At 40.8% G+C, this 15,883-nt stretch overlaps 2 protein-coding genes across 5 annotated transcripts in view; one reads left to right on the plus strand and one right to left on the minus strand.

Annotated features, from left to right (window-relative positions):
* Positions 1 to 5,876, plus strand: part of TEX10 (testis expressed 10) — a 53,708-nt gene extending 47,832 nt beyond the window's left edge. For all 3 annotated transcript variants that reach the window (XM_058020808.1, XM_058020824.1, XM_058020816.1), the window contains exons 12-15: positions 1,088 to 1,168; positions 3,615 to 3,796; positions 4,752 to 4,962; positions 5,640 to 5,876. In XM_058020808.1, coding sequence (XP_057876791.1) covers positions 1,088 to 1,168; positions 3,615 to 3,796; positions 4,752 to 4,962; positions 5,640 to 5,753 — 588 coding nt within the window. In that variant the 3' untranslated portion in view covers positions 5,754 to 5,876. The remainder of the gene's footprint in view (positions 1 to 1,087; positions 1,169 to 3,614; positions 3,797 to 4,751; positions 4,963 to 5,639) is intronic.
* Positions 5,877 to 6,104: 228 nt separating this feature from the next.
* INVS (inversin) overlaps positions 6,105 to 15,883 on the minus strand; it is an 83,290-nt gene continuing 73,511 nt past the window's right edge. For both annotated transcript variants that reach the window (XM_058027190.1, XM_058027199.1), the window contains 4 exons: positions 14,473 to 15,280; positions 10,180 to 10,412; positions 9,123 to 9,203; positions 6,105 to 7,010 (listed from right to left, as the gene is read on the minus strand). In XM_058027190.1, coding sequence (XP_057883173.1) covers positions 6,895 to 7,010; positions 9,123 to 9,203; positions 10,180 to 10,412; positions 14,473 to 15,280 — 1,238 coding nt within the window. In that variant the 3' untranslated portion in view covers positions 6,105 to 6,894. The remainder of the gene's footprint in view (positions 7,011 to 9,122; positions 9,204 to 10,179; positions 10,413 to 14,472; positions 15,281 to 15,883) is intronic.

Genomic DNA, 15,883 nt, shown 5'->3' on the forward strand with positions numbered 1-15,883 from the left:
TATCTCGTTTGGGTGTCTTGCCCTGTCTGATTCAGCTGAAGTCTCAAAACCAAAACAGTATCACAGAATTGAATCCCTCAGGTCAGATCCTCCTGTGCAAGTTCTCCTTAGATTTTGAGTCATGAGGCATCTTAGAGGAATGCTTTTTGCTTAGTCAAGATACTTGTAAAGCTCATGGACTCACGGACTTGAATTCTTTCATCCTTCAAACATCTGGTCCTGCTGTTCTCTGATTCCCTTAAGCACAAAGGGAAGATTCCATTCCTCACCTATTGGTTCTTCCATCCTCCTTGTCCTTAGCAGGACATTGCACTTGCTCATGGTCTGATAATGCACTTGTGCTGTGCATGGTGGCTTCTCCAGAGGCTTTGGTTGCCACTCTGGTGAGATAAGCAGTGACTGTGAACACAGAGGGCATCCAAGTCTCCAACTAGTGTGTGAGTCATTGGAATAGAGGGGAAGGAAAAGAGGAACAGAGAAAGCCATCTACTGGAGCTTTCTTTACCCTATTCAGGAGACAGAACATTTCATGGTAGTTTGCTAGTGCCTGATTATACAAGCATCAGAAAGTTTTATGCAGTTTGTAAAACAAGATTTTCCATTTTGTATCATTTTTGACCATGACATTTTTGGCACTGAAGAGGAAAATATGTTGAAAATGGATCTTTGCTACAGTCTTCTTTGTTGTATTACTTTCTGTTTCACTGTGACCCCTCTGTTTCATGCTTGATACAGTTATTTTGGAGGTTGTTTTCTGAAATTCTTCAGCTCTGAGGAAAGGCATTTGGAGGCTTGGTGTGGCAGTGGCTTGATAGAATATTTTTGACCTTCTGTCACACAGATAGTAATGCACAGAGCCTTTCCCAAAAACCCTAATGGTGTAGACCATCATCTCTTTAAACATGGAATAATTTATGTTGACAATGCTACTCTTCTCTACTGGAAAGAATCAGTACTTTGAGACAAAGCTGCTGCATGTCCCTGTTGGTTCTTTGGATTTAGGTCTGTCAGCAAAGTATGAAAGCACAGTGAGTGATTGCTGGTTGCATTTGGAGTGCTTAAATATAACTTTGTTTTATTAAAACAGGTGATCTGTCACAGCTTGTCCACTATACCTTCACAAAGTCAGTGTTTTGACATTCTCCAGACGGGCATCTGTAAATATCTGGTAAGTACCATTTTGTCTTCTACATTAAAACTTCCTTGTGATAAATTTGCTAACAATCTCATTAATCCTCAAATCTACTTATCCTGTGTATTTAATGTATCATTTCAGAACTTGAAAAAAATTTAAACAAGATTTGGGCGAGTTTGAAAAATACATGATAACTGTTGGTATCTAAACTTATATGGGTAATTTTGCTCAGATTTGTGAATACTTGACTTTGTCTTCAAGGCAGTTTGTCCATAAATAAAACACTTCTTGGTTTGGTTTGCTTTTCAAAAGAGCAACCAGCAGCTTTAGATGAGCTAAAGAATGCCAAGATGATGGATGCCAGGTTCTTTGTGGTGCTGAGCAATAGGACAAGAGGTAACAGGCAGAAACTGATGCTCAGGAAGCTCCACTTGAACACGAGGAAGAACTTCTTTACTGTGAGGTTGACTGTGCCCTGAACAGATTGCCCACAGATGATGTGGAGTCTCCCTCACTGGAGATACTCAGGAACTGTCTGGACACAATCCTGTGCTGTGGGATGACCCCTCTGCTTGAGCAGGGCAGGGAGGTTGGGCCAGATGACCACTGTGGTCCCAGCTGACCCATTCTGTGGGTTTTGCAGCCTTTCTTCTAATGCTGAACATGCTGAGCTGAGGATGGGGATGGCAAAGCCAGAGCTGGGTAACAGAATGGTCAGGGACAGAATCTGCAGTTCCCTGTGATGCTGCCTGATGAGAGGGAGGACCACAAGGTCTGCTCCTGCCCTGCTGTCAGGGTGGTTCTGTGATCTACCCAGTGTCTGCCATTCCCTGCTTGGAGCCAGACTGAGAAGTTACTACACCAAAGCTTCCATAGGGAGTAGCTTACCTATAACCATAGTCTGCATTTTTAGGGGTGGATGCTGACTTAAATCAACTTTAAAAAGGCTTATATGTTCTACCACCCTGAGCCTTTGAGAGCAAACCATTAAGTGGGGTTTTGTGGTTGGCAAGGCTGCTGCCCAAGGTCTCCAGCTGGCTGCTGACACCTCTCAGGGAGCAGAGGCACCACAGAGGCAACATCCTGTATGAGAACTTACCTGAGCAGCCTCATCCACTGGACTTGAATAAATTGAAATGTCTCTGTTCCTGTCATCTTTCAGACTGGCTGACCAGCACATTCCATCAGTAGTGTTGGCTCAGTAGGTCTTTATGATGGTTCTTTTTATCCATCTAGATCTCTGCCATTATTTCTTACTTACAGCTGATCAGGAAGAATGTTACTCATTTTAATTGTTTGGTGCCTCAGTGTCCTGTAGTATTCAGCAGGGTTGTGGTGACAGCTGCAGTCCCACCTTTTGTAAGATAAAAGACCATCATCATCCATCTATTGCCTCTGCACCTGACCTGGCACAGGTCAGCCTGGGACAGCAATGTGTGCTCATGGCCTTGAAATACACCCAATGTCTTAGGCTGGAAGGATTTAAAATTACAACTCATACTTGTTCTGTATCTCTTACCTCTCACAAGTAATGGTATGAATGAAACACATTTCACATTTCTGTAGCTTGTACTTTATTGATCTTTTTTCTAAGCATTTCTGAAAGAAACAGCTGACCTTGTTAAGTGAACCAGTTCCCTCTGTCAGCTTAAAACAGTGTACTTGCAGGTGAGCAAATTAGACTACTCTCAAATTCCTTAAATAGTTCTTTAAAGGTAAATGGTGCCACACTAGCAGTGCATGATTTTTTTATGGCTTTACAAGACAAAAATCTAGGGTACTTACTGCATAGTACTTCAAAATTGAAACTGCTTTCTAATTCACTGCCTCTACAAAAACCAAGAATTTTTTCTAAATTATTTATCATGCCTATAAAATCCTTACTCAAGATGATGTTCTCTCTTTAACAACAGCAGAGCATCACCCCACTTTGGGCTCACCATATATTTCATTAGCTTTGATTAACCTCAGTTCATAAAGCTCCTGTTGGGCTTCAAAGGAGACTCACCCTGGTGACAATCCAGTAGAAGCTTTCCTTTCTGTAGCATAAATCAGACTTTCCTTCTACCTCAGTGACTGCTCAGTGCCATTTCAAGACTCAGAAGGCCTCCCCAGTCCCATGATATATGCTTAAAAGGAAAGACCTGTTCTGCCCACAAGATTGTTTGTGCCTGCACTGTCATTCAGAGCAAGGCTCAAAGCAGTGCTGTGTTTTGCAAATATGTTTGAGATGAGTGTTTGCTTAGAAGGCATGTAATGAAGATGTCAATTTAACCTTCTGTTGGTGTGGGTGGCAGTTTATTGGGAAAGCAGAGATTTGAAAAAATGCACCGGTCTGTAGAGTTTGAACAGAAACAAAGTAATACATGTCACCACAGGAAAGTTCTAGGTTTGTTTGTATCCCAGCAAAAAATCTTCTGGATAAAGTGATGAATTTGGGTTGTTGATTTTTTTTTTTTTTGGTCCTGTTTTAATACAGGTTGGATTGGTTGTAATACCTGATAGCACAGCTGGATCTGTTCTATGTGCCATAAATAAGCTCTTGGATCAAGCCTGCATCATAAGTGAAAACCTGCACAGGTTCTTGGCCTCTTGTTGTTACAGTCTTCTGTACTTTCTGCTAACTATAGACAGAGAGGATGCAGAACATTTGCAGAAAAGGTAAAGCTGCTCTTCTTACCACCTTGTCTCTATCTTTGCAGCCACGAGTATTTAGAGATATGAAATGAAAGGCTATCACCCCCCTCCCCTGGAGGTTTTTTTTTCCTGTCTCTCTTTTGCTTACTTCAAATCAGTACTTAGATTTAGGAAAAATACCTGCAAAGTTACCAGGAATTACTTAAAACAGTAACTGAAGCAGGTTTCATCTCAAATTGTTCTACTTGGATGTCAAAACCAACCTGATTTTGTAAAGTTGGATATTTGTACCTTAATCTTTAACCTTAGCTTCATTAGGTACATTGAAATGCACCATGTAAAGGATTTAACTTTATGAGTATGTACTATGTTTCAGGTTTAAAACTTCTCAGGCATCATTACAGGCATCATAGACTGCAAAGCCATTTGACTTAAAAAACCCAAAAAGCTACAGATAACAAGTTCAAATAAATCCACCTGAAATGTAGGAGTGTCTTTAAACAGGTCAGACTTTTCCATACACAGAAAAGTTGCTGAAAGCTTCCTGAAAATTCAAAGCCCAAGTCCTTTTTGTCTTACTCTATTTAATGATTTGCAAATCACAAATAGCTGAGTCTATTACTTAACTTCTTATGAATCTTAAATAAAGATTCAAGTGTACCTGAAAAGTGACTGAAACAAAAACCTCTTCGCAGCTTCATGAAGCAGAAATTGCACTGCATGAGAGATTAAGCAACATTTCCAGCTTCCAGGGCAAGGCCTTAATGTTTTTCCAGTGCTGTACAAAATTCTGGAATATTTTTAAGTTTGGCATTTTCTGGTACACATTTTCTGCTTTGCCATGAATTCTGATGAATGCAGCTGGTGTGACTGGATCCACAGAAGCAGCTTTCCTTGTACAGCCATGCAGCCAGTTCACAGGAGCATCCTTGAAATGTGCGTCCTCAATCATTTCACTTTTGATTATCTTTCCCCTCAGGGACATGCTGTGGAGATCATGCATCTCTGCATTAGCACTCCTGCCACGGCTGCTGAGGCTGATGCTGCAAAGCCTGCAGGTGAGCAGGATCTGCCGGGAGGAGCTGCCCGTGGTGGCTCAGCTGCTGCGCCTGCTCATGCAGCACGGGCAGCTCAGGAGCCATATGATCACTAACGAGTTCCTGGTGCAGCAGATCATCAAGGACATCATGGTATGAAACTTCCTCTTGTTTCCCAGACACCACGTGTATGTCATGTTTATCTGTAAAAATCATTGCAAACAGTCAAGAAGAGCTGTTTGCAAACAGTGCTGGTGAAAGCAGATGTAAGACATTATGGTGAGGTTCTCTAACCTGCAGGTTAGGAGGGGGTTGCTTCTCTTTAGTGTTGAAAATGCCACAATTAATTCTTGTGCTGTTCCCCCGTGGGTGGGTTGTATTGTATTTGTTGGGTTTTTTTAAGCCACCTACATAATCCTGAGAAGAGGGAATTCCTGGGCTGGGCTGGGCTGGTCTGTTGGTAGCAGTTCTCCTTAGACTGGGCTGGGGCACTCTCCTGCACTGGTGGCACCATGCTCATTTGCATTTTAATTGCCTGTAAATTGCAGAATTGCAAAGTAAGTGAGCCATTCAAATTAAGAGTAAGGAAAGCACATCTGGTGCTAACTCACACACTTGGTAATGCAATGACTTAGTGTACCCAGTTGTAACACTTTATTATTTGGGCTTTAACAGACACACCATGTTGAAATGTATAAAAGAGAAGAACAATGTCACTGTGTGCAGGGGAAGCAGGGCTGTCTTTTACCTTTAACAGTGCACCTGATTACCTGTAAAAACAAAGCCAAGTTTTGCAAGTGCTTGAGTTTTACCTTTCTCCTTCTTTCTAGACGCTGAAGAGTGGTGAAGTTCAGGAGCAGTGGCTCACAGACCTCCATTACTGTTTCAACATCTACCTTGCCTCTCATCCCCAGACACCTGGCCCTATAAACTCAGTATATTGAAGAGGTCAAACTGCATTTATTGTAAAGCATTTACTTCTATTTAGTTTTGAATGGAAGATGTTGGAACAAAGCTTGTCAATTTTTTTGTAAGTGAAACAATAAAAATTTTACAGAGAACTGCAATACCTCTATTGCCTTTTTTTTTTCAAGCAAGTAGATCTTACTGGAAAGTGTTTTAGTAAACTGTGGTGACCACAGTGAGGGGTGTTGAAGTTTTCTTGTTGCTGAAGAGCTTACAGAGAAACAGACTTCAACTGATTCTGCTCATCTATTATTTTGAAACATCACATTATTTAAAAAAACAGTAGAATTGTGTAGTATCAAGTAGGAAAAAATTAGAAAACAATATGCTTTAGAGTAACATATTTTATTTTTGCTGAGTTCATATTTTTAAATACTTTGTGCAAAGTAAATACTGTACACTGTGGCAGCTCTAAAGCTTTACAAGAACTTTTTTTTTCTCTACAGTAGGGGCCATCTTTTCTTGCCTCTCTATTTAATGCACATAGAAAAAGAGTTATTTAAAAAATTGGTGATAATTTCAAGGGGTAGAAAATACAGCCCTAATAGTTTCCATAGGTTGTGAAAGCAATTTCTTTAGTGTTTTATGTCAGCATGTCTACATTTCCTTCCAAATCCATAGTTAGCTAAAGAACAATTGTTTCTTTAGTAGAGAAGTGGAGCATGAAGGCTGTTCTTCCATTCCTGCTTGGATTTTGAAATTAATTTAATGAACTTGAGGTAAAATTGAACATTGGTCTCTCAGAACTGTAGTGTCTTTAGTACAGTTTCCCTCTTTTTTGAAACGCTGTTTGATGAACACATTTGAAATTCCTACTTTTTGCAATGGAAAGCTTTGATTGCCTCTGCAGTGTTATTGCAATACGGGGCTTAGTGCTTCATTTTCTGTCTTCAAATGCAATTCAGATTTCATCCTGTGTTGATAAAGAAATTAACAGTTGCATTTAAAAAACAGTTTGTACACAAAATGAGTCCAGCTCTTTAGCAGTCTGCTTGGCATGTAATGCTGTGATAAGACAAAACTGAAAATGTTCAAGTTTAATACATCATAGATGGCTTATACATTATGAAAGATAACAGCTGTACCAGAATGGGTTTTAAATTCCAAACATTGTTTTGCTTAATGCTTTAGTCTTGTATTTTTTGGTTTTGCAGCAGTAGTTGGTCTCATGTTGTACGAAAATTGCCTTGATTTTCCCATGTTCTCCAACAGATTAACACACTGTAAGTTGTTCACTGTAAAAAAAAAACAAAATAGTTTTGATGAGTAACCCTAGTGGGTGAAAAGCAGCTTCATCAACACTGTGTTCTAGATTTCATAAGCAGCAAATCTGGTGGGAGCAGAAAATGCCTTTTTCCTGGCATCTCACTGCTGATTTCCCAGTGGAGTTTGGTTCCTGCAGCACTGGGTACAGCTTGTGTGGAACACTGATGATGATGCTGCTGTGGGACTGCAGTGGCCTCTCATGGGCACTGTGAGGGTCACCCCCATAAATGAATGTAGGGCTCCAGACTAACACTACATACTCCTGGCTGAATTTGCTGAAGAGCAGAAAGAGATTGTGTTGAGCAAGCTTTAGCAACATGAGGTAGGCAGTGGGCTCTTTCTAGAAAGTCAGGGAAACTAGTCCAGGGGCTAAAGGGAGTACTCAGAATTGCTCATGCAATGTTTTTTTATGTCCTGTAAGGTGCTACAAATAATACATGTGTTTTCCTTCCCTGGGTTTGTAAAGATTAGCTGCAAACATTTCAATGCTTTATTCCAAGCTAGAATGGGATAAAGAGTCATCCCAAGTGCAAATCCAAATGTTTCATTGAGGGTGTGAACTCAGCACATCTTAAGGACATCTTTCTAATGCCAAGAGTTGCAAAACCTGCTCCTTTGCAACTCTGAACACACTTTAATGTCCACAGGGAAGCAAAGAACCAGGCTGTCTGGTTCTGCTGCAGAGCACCTCTTTTAAGTGCCACTGGCTGAATTGACAAAAGAATCTATTTAATTTTAAAAAGCCAACCAAACTAGAAAAAGAACAGATTTCAAGTTCTGAACTATTTTAATGGTAACAATCTTAAGGGGCCTATTTGCCAGAATCTTCCAAAGCACTTACCCCATGCCTGTATAACCCATTCCTTTTCTACCCGTCCCCCTTTCCTGAACATTTCCTCTGCACACTCTCTGCATATCCCCCTTGCAAAGTGTTTGACTGACTTGGGTGTCAGTCTCCATTACACATTTGTCACTGCACGCCTCTTCCACGAGCTCTGTGAACATGAAAACTCGGGCTGACAGTCAGCCTTCACCTTCCCAGCTGTACCTGCTGCAAGGGAAGAGTGAAACTGAGCAGTCCATTCTGACCTGCTCCAGGCACCTACGTCAGAAACGGAGTATCTGGCATTAGGCACTGACAGCTCTGAACTTTTCCAACAAACGTAATGTTGTCATGCACAAGGCAGGCAGATGAAAAACATGTTATTGTCTTTTAAGTAAGGGCTAAAGTTCCCTGAGCTCCTATTAGGTGAATAAAAGTAGGTAGTGTTCTAAAGGAACTGGGCAGAGTTCCTATCACTAACCTATTCGTCACCAAGTTATGAAAGCAAAGGCCACTCCGGCTTCAAGAGAAAGCCTTTTTATTTCAGAAGACAGGGAGATCTGTTGTCCTGAAAAGTTAAACGAAAAGAGCTAAAAGCTCTTTTAAAATTCAGATTCATATCTGCATGAAGAGGTGGCAATCAAACACCTGTCTGGTCATGCCTCTTAATTAAAACAGTTCCCAGACAGTGAAAGAAAAAGGCCTCTGTCTCTTCTTAGCGAGGCAGAAATTCACCTTCAGTTTTAACAAACTCAAGGATAGGTCCAGTCAGATTTCCTTCTGACTTCAGAGCTGTGTTAAGCTACTTGAAAAATGCATTTTACTTTCCTTTGCAAATTACCTGAACTACTGACTCCTTGAAGCAGTTGCTGTGCTCCCATCTAGATGTGGCCTCTCTGACTGAGGTGTGGCACAGCCAGGAACACCAAATGCCCAGTGGGGCACTAAACCTTCGCATGATGAAGCACCAACATTACCACAGCTCCCAACCCCAAGTAAGTCCATAATACACTTTGCAAAGTATGACTAATGGCATTTAGTAAAGAAGTTTTTCATCCAAATCACTCAAGGATAGAAGTGCAGCGCTCAGTTAAGCCCAAAAGTGATGAAAGAAGGAGTGTGCAATCACAACAGTTTGCCAGTAGCTGCACATTTTGATAAGACAGCCCAGTCCTTAAGCAGATTGATTTCTTATCTAAGGAGAAAGCAATCTCAGGTATATGAACATCAATGTATTCTTAAAATGGATGTGACCTACCTGAGACCAGCTGCACATCAGGAAGTTTCAGCTTAGAAGGAGATCTTGCTGACTGACACACTTTGCCTTCCTGAGAACGCCCTTTAACAAACAATGAACAGCTCTGTGATTATCACATGGACATGTGGTTGTGCATAACTGCAAACTATTTCAGTAAGCTACAGCATTATTTTATCCTAAAAATGTCTCATTTTTTATGGGGAAACTCATGAGACATTCCATATAACAGAAAATCGTGACAACTACAACTGAGATCAAACTAATGTTAAAATACATCTTGCTATATATAAAAAAAAAGTTGCTATAAAAAAATAAGGAAAATAAATTTATTAGCTTTATTTATTTTATCCTTTTTAATTCTCAAAGCTACAGAGCCGTGCTAGAAGTGACTTACCACCTGTTAAAGTACATAAGGTTAGCATATCCTTACTCCATCAGTGATCCACACTGTAAAGGAATTCAAGGTCTAGAAGCAAGACTTTACCTTTTCCTGCAGATGCATTCCTTTGCATGTGTGCATTCAGACACAGTGCAAAGCAGTGCAGAATTGTAAAAGACAATCCTGTTCTTGCCATAAATACCACATCTTCATACAGAAAAGTTATCAACATGGAACATATTCTTTGTATGAAAATATTTTTAAAACAGTACAAAACAAACAAAAAGTTTAAAACAATGCTTTAAAAAACCAAACCATGATCCAGACAGCCACTCTGCATGGATACAGCCAGCTATCCCCAGCTTAACTGCTCTGTTCTCTTTCCACATTGATACATGTGAGCAGCTCTGGCAATGGAATTATTTGATAGCTCAAGACCTGTGCTGAAACAATGCTGTGTGGGGATTCAAACAGCTTTAGCTGCAGCCATTTTAAATCACTGAGTTGTTTGGTTTATTTAACCTGAAACAGAAATACAATTGCCCAGAACACCTGAGACTAATTTTTATAAATAGCTAAAATTCTTAACAATTAGGTAAGAAGTGCATAGATGAATACATTCTGTCATAAAAATAAAAGCATAGTTGTACAAATAAATTATAGTGAAAAGAAGATTACCATATATCTGCTTTAGGATGGACTGCTTGCTGGTTTTTATGGCTGAACTGGTTTTGTTTACAGACTTGAGATTTTTACATGAAGGAACTGATTTCAGGGGGCTGTGGTTCAGCTGCTTCTTCCAAGCAACCTGAATGAAGAAGGCAGCTGCCTCTTGTCTCCACTTGTCTTCATCTTCCTTGCAGAGCCGCTTCGCACTCAGGAGCTGAAACAACTCCTGTCTGAGCTGGTAACTAGAGAGCAGAAGAGAGAAGAGCACTTGTTTTAGGTGACCTGTTTTAACTTCCGTGCTTTCCACGCATCAGTTCACATGGTGGATTACATGAGTAACTGGGAAAACAGAACTCCCACTGATGTGCTAAGTCACTTGGATGAGAAATGTTTGTTCAGAAGAAAATGTAGGAGTTGGGTTCAATTTTGGATGCATCCATTATTTCACACAGTTAGTAAAGATCTGGCATTGCAGGTATCAAAAGTTACAGTGCTTCAACATCAGCTGATCAGCTGCTTTATAAATAGAAAATCATCAGAAGACAAAACTATAAATATTTATGGTAACAGTATAATCAGCACCACTTCCTCTTTTTCACTATATTCACAGCTTAGTAACACCAAACCTTCTCGTGTGCCTTAGCACCTCATGTCCTCAGTCAGTCAGTGCAAGAGACAAACCAAATCTGCCTCCTGTGGGTTCCACTGCACATTTCCTCTGCAGAAAGCTGAGCTGCTCTCCACCCCTCCTCTGAAGATGCTCCCCTCGCCTTGTTTTCAGCAATCTGTGTTCTTTCCCTTCCCTTGAAAGGCTCCCTGTCTCATGACCCAAGCTTGCCCCAGCTGCTTTGATCTTGCACACAGTCACATCCCTCTGTGAGTGGCAGCAGCAGATTATGTGTCCCTCACACTGGTGGCAAATGGCACCGGCAGCAAGGAGCTGTGTGGGGATTTTTCCGCTGGAATCGGACGCAAGTGTTCAATCGGATATCGGCGTTTTGCGCTCACAAGTCAATTAACTGGCTTAGCAATTAACTCTGAATCCTCCCAGTACAAACCTGTCACAAATGAGCATTGAGTAACACTTGTAAAATATTAATTATAAGTGTTTGGTAACAGGCCAAAACACATTGATCATCATCCCCTCTGGCATTCAAAAAGGCTTCTGCTGGATGCCCGGTAAAGCAAAGGAGGAAGGAGAGAGAAGGAGGTGATTTTTTCTGTTGCTCCCTCTGCAACACGTTCTAAATTAAAACAAAAGACAACAAGCCAAATACAAATTGTTTAAATATATGTTCTAAGCCAATGAGCTACATAATTCAAACAAAGCAGCAGCCATATACAAAAAATGAGTACATGAAAGCACAATAGAATGCCAAAGGGGGATGATATGCTCCATTACAGCCCAAATAATTTTAAACTTCCAATAAGCTTAGTAAATTACCTCTGTGAAATTTGCTGGGTGAGACAAATGTATTTAATCTTAATTTAGTGAAACTTCAGAATTTAGGCATGTACTGTTTTGGAGCTCGTTGAAGTACATAAATGCAGGCAGCAACTGCACCTTGTCAGGGCCTGCAAGTTGTGAAGCATGGTATGAATTCAGAACAGGGAGTATTATTGAGACAGAGGGAAAAAATTATACAGTCTTCTTAAATAATATGCCACTTTTAACTTTTCAACAGGGTAAGAGAGGAAAAGAAAGTGGAGAGAGAGAACAGTTGCAGTGACTTGGTAACATAACTTGAGCTAAGGATGGGTTAAGTGAATACTTAACTGCAGAAAAAACAATTGGGGGACTGTTTTATACTGGAGCAGAAAAGAATACTAAGCTACTCTCTTGGAATTCAGTAATTACTGCCAGATGCCTTTGCTGATACAAGAAATGACCCATTCACAGTCACTGCACCTTTGCACCCAGCTGTGATTTCAAGTTTGCAGAGAACTTGTGGTAGTTTTTAGCAACAAGAAAATGACTGTGAGGTTCTGACACTGAAAGATGTAGGCAGTTATCTGTACAGCAAGTGCTCTATATTGTTTTAACTCCACTCTCTCATAACAGATCATTCTGATCCTAGTAAGAAAAAAGGAGAATGGGACCAACTTTGATACAACTTGAATCTGACATGGTGCCTTAAAATATACCTGATGCTTAGTCAACAAAACTACTGCACATAAAAGTGGAATATCCACGTGCAGAACAACAAAGCTGGCAAGTGGCATTCTCACTCCTTGTTACAGAAGCTCTAATCTTAAAAACCACTGCTGGCCAGAGTATGCACACAGCAATAATATATTTAAAAATATAGCTTGACTCCAGTGGGAGAACAACAGTGACAAAAACCAACTTATTCCAGGTTCTGTCGGCGTCCTGTGGGCCCTGGAGCATGGTACAGGCCCTGGTGCCCCCCAGGAGAGAGCACAGACACAGAATCTGCAAGCCTCACTGAGCAGGATAAGCAATTAACCTTTGGCAAGCCACACACCTTAGAATATACACTTTTGAGAAGTACATTTATAAAGTTTGCAGATTTGGGAATTGAAACATTCTCCTGAGAATGGCAAGTATAATACACTTAACTAGACCAGTACCACTCTGCTGTTGTGTTTGCCTTCAATAAGCAAATCAAGACTACAAAATTTTCAGAGTGAGACAAATGCATTTAGTTCTAATTTAGAGACATTCCAGAACTCAAGCATGTACTTCTACATGTTTCTAATGTTGAACTATACAATAACATTGTATAATTTTACTGCTGTCTACTAGTACATGCTCTTTACCTTGTGCAAGTTTGGAAGAAAAGCAAACACAGGACTGTGGAAGAACTGCCCAACGAATGTCTCCTGCAGCCTTGCAGAATTTAAGATCTTTGTTAGTGTTTTATGAGTTCTTGCAAACAGAGCAAAGATATTTACTTTTCACTATTAAGTATTTAAATAACAAATGTAACATAAAAAATCTTTAATCTCCACAATATACAAAATGCAAAGGGTTAGTAAGTGCATGCACTTGTGGGAGAGAACACACACCATCCCGGCTCCAGCAGGGGCACAGTTTGGAAAGGCCTATCCAAAATCTGTAGTGTGAATGGAATGCAGATTTCTGTGCAGGTAGGGCAGCTGAATGCATGGCTTTGGATCCCAATTCTTGTGGGGAAATTTGCACAAGCACTCACTACACAAGGTTCTGCTTTGTCTTAGAGCCACAGCAAGTGCCAGCCCCTCTGTAATAGAGGATTTTAAACTGGTGTTGAGAGAAAGCAGCAGAGCCAGCAGCAGCAGCACTTGCAGATACACTCTCCTAACCTAGTCCTGGCTTCCTTTAGCTTTTGGTATCTGAGTAATTTGAACCCATAAGACAAGAATTTGGGATCTCCATCAGAAATGAAGGCCAAGGAGCAAGCAGCAGAGAGAGCAGAAGTGGTGGAACCCTGGCAGAAAAAGGGGCTGCTTTGCCTCACAGTTCACAGGAATATGGCATGGAATCACAGAACCACAGAGTGGTTTGGGTTGGAAGGGATTTTTAAAGACCATCTCATCCACCCTCCCTGCCATAGCCAGGGACATCTTCAACTCAGAGTCCCTCAGAGAAACTGTTAAATTAGTGAGAAACCTGGAAAGAATATTAGTAAACGTATGCAATTTATAGTTTTCTGCATCCAGTAAAATCAAAGAAAGTTTAAATAAAAACAAGAAATAAGAATAATTTGCATATTATATACTTCCCTTACATACTCTTCCTGCCTGTTTTGATAAGAATATAAATATTAAGGAGCATGTACTTGTAGAATGACTGCATTTCTGAGGCTGAAACTCACACATTCATGAAAGCAGGAAAATTATGTGGGAAGCATTTTTTGTAGAGCTTAATCAAGGTACTCAAGCTACCTTCAATTTTTGTCAATGAACACTCAAAGCTCCCAAACATTCTGTGGTTTGATTACCTGGTTAAATGTTAGGTCAGAGCACAATTTCAAGTACATCACTGAACTCCAGGTCTAGGCAAATCCTGATTTGCACTCTCTAAAGAAATATCAGAGCTTGAAATAGAAGTTTAATGATTTCTCTGATTATTAAAAGTCATCACTTACCTTGTACTTTTTATGAACTTACTAATGTAATTCTACACCACTGGAACCCACTTCCCCTTGTGTGGAGAAAGATTATTGTGGAGAAAGACTATTAACTGCCTCGTTTAGCACTGGCAACATTGCAAGCTAAATAAAGCACATTGCCAACAATCCTAGTTTCATTTACATCCACTCGCATCCCACTCTTTAGCCCCTGAAGCAGTAATCTTACCTTCTCCACGTCCTCTGTATGACTGTGGCTGCGTAGTTCTTCTTCCGAAAAAGCTCTTTCCTTTTTCTTTCTTTTTCTATGATCTGCATTCGAATCTCTAAAGGGATTAGTTCAATATTTGTACTTTGCCATGCAACAGAACATAATTGATCATCTGCATTCCTGGATCCAATTATGCCTGTTTTTTCCAAGTTCAAACCGTCATCAGAAGCAGAACATGCTATTGGGTTTCTTGGCACAGTCCTGGTAGGTTCTGCCTCAGCAGACAATAATGGAGAGGCCTTTTTTGCCATTTCATTGTTTCCCACTTTGACAGTTTGTTCTACAGCATGCAGGCTGTCATTTCTGCTGCTTACAAACACTGTTTTGGCACTTCCTGGTCTGCTAGAACCAGCTGGTGAACATCTCTTATCATTCACCTCTTTATTTCTGGCTTTCTGCTGGTGCCGTTTGCCTTTGCAAGAAGCTTCACCCGGCTTTGAGTTTTGCGCCGTTCCGCCGGTACAACCGACATCGCAGAAGAGCACAGCCCTTCCTTCACCGTGGTCCCTCCTGCCAGAGGGAGCCTGACTTGGATCCCTCAGCTTCTCCCCAGCACTGGCAGCCCTACAGGCAGGAGCAGAAAGCCTCCTGCTCCTCCGAGCACAGGCATCCGTTGTGTCCACAGCGTGCTCCGTGTGCTTCTCTCCGTCCGCCTGCACAGCAGCCCCAACCTGAGGTTTCACTTCAACTTTTGCTCCCTCATTTGCTTTGCCACACTGGAAATGGACACAGCTTGACTTGCTTTTGATGTGTTTCCTCAATGAATCTTTAGACAGAGAAATTGAAAACAAATTCACTCTCTGACCCAGCAAAATGTGATTTATGTCTCTGATTTTTTGCTCAGTTACCTTTGGGGCAGACTTGGATTCACTTAAATGAACAAAAAAATGCAAGCAGGAAGAATCAGAAGGACATGATAGCCTGTCATAATAGAGTCCCAAACGCCTTCATTTGCTTAAAGTTGTACAAATGGTTTTCTTTCTAACATTGCATTTGAGCTGGATGCCTGAAAAACTCCTGCTCTATCCATGCTGTATGCTGGCACGGGATAACCCACTGACAACCCAAAGCACTTGGCTTCTCAGTACTTCCCCTGACAGCCTGAATGAAATTATGAAGTCCTTCCTATTTCTCCCTTGTTGCTGTATTATCACTGCTTCTAAATACTCTGGTGAGGGCGACCTGGAAGCCAGACTGGAGTACAAAACTGAAAATTCCCCATCTTCCATCCACCTTCCATTCTGCTTGGAAATTAACAGGAGAATGAAAAATAGACCAGAGACAATGAAACATAACAGACAGGATGTTACAGGGTAGGTAGGAGGGGAAAAAGAAAAGAAAGAGATCTTTGATATACTTTCAATCCAGA

This window comes from Melospiza georgiana, chromosome 1, assembly GCF_028018845.1.
Source record: "Melospiza georgiana isolate bMelGeo1 chromosome 1, bMelGeo1.pri, whole genome shotgun sequence".
Lineage (NCBI taxonomy): Eukaryota > Metazoa > Chordata > Aves > Passeriformes > Passerellidae > Melospiza > Melospiza georgiana.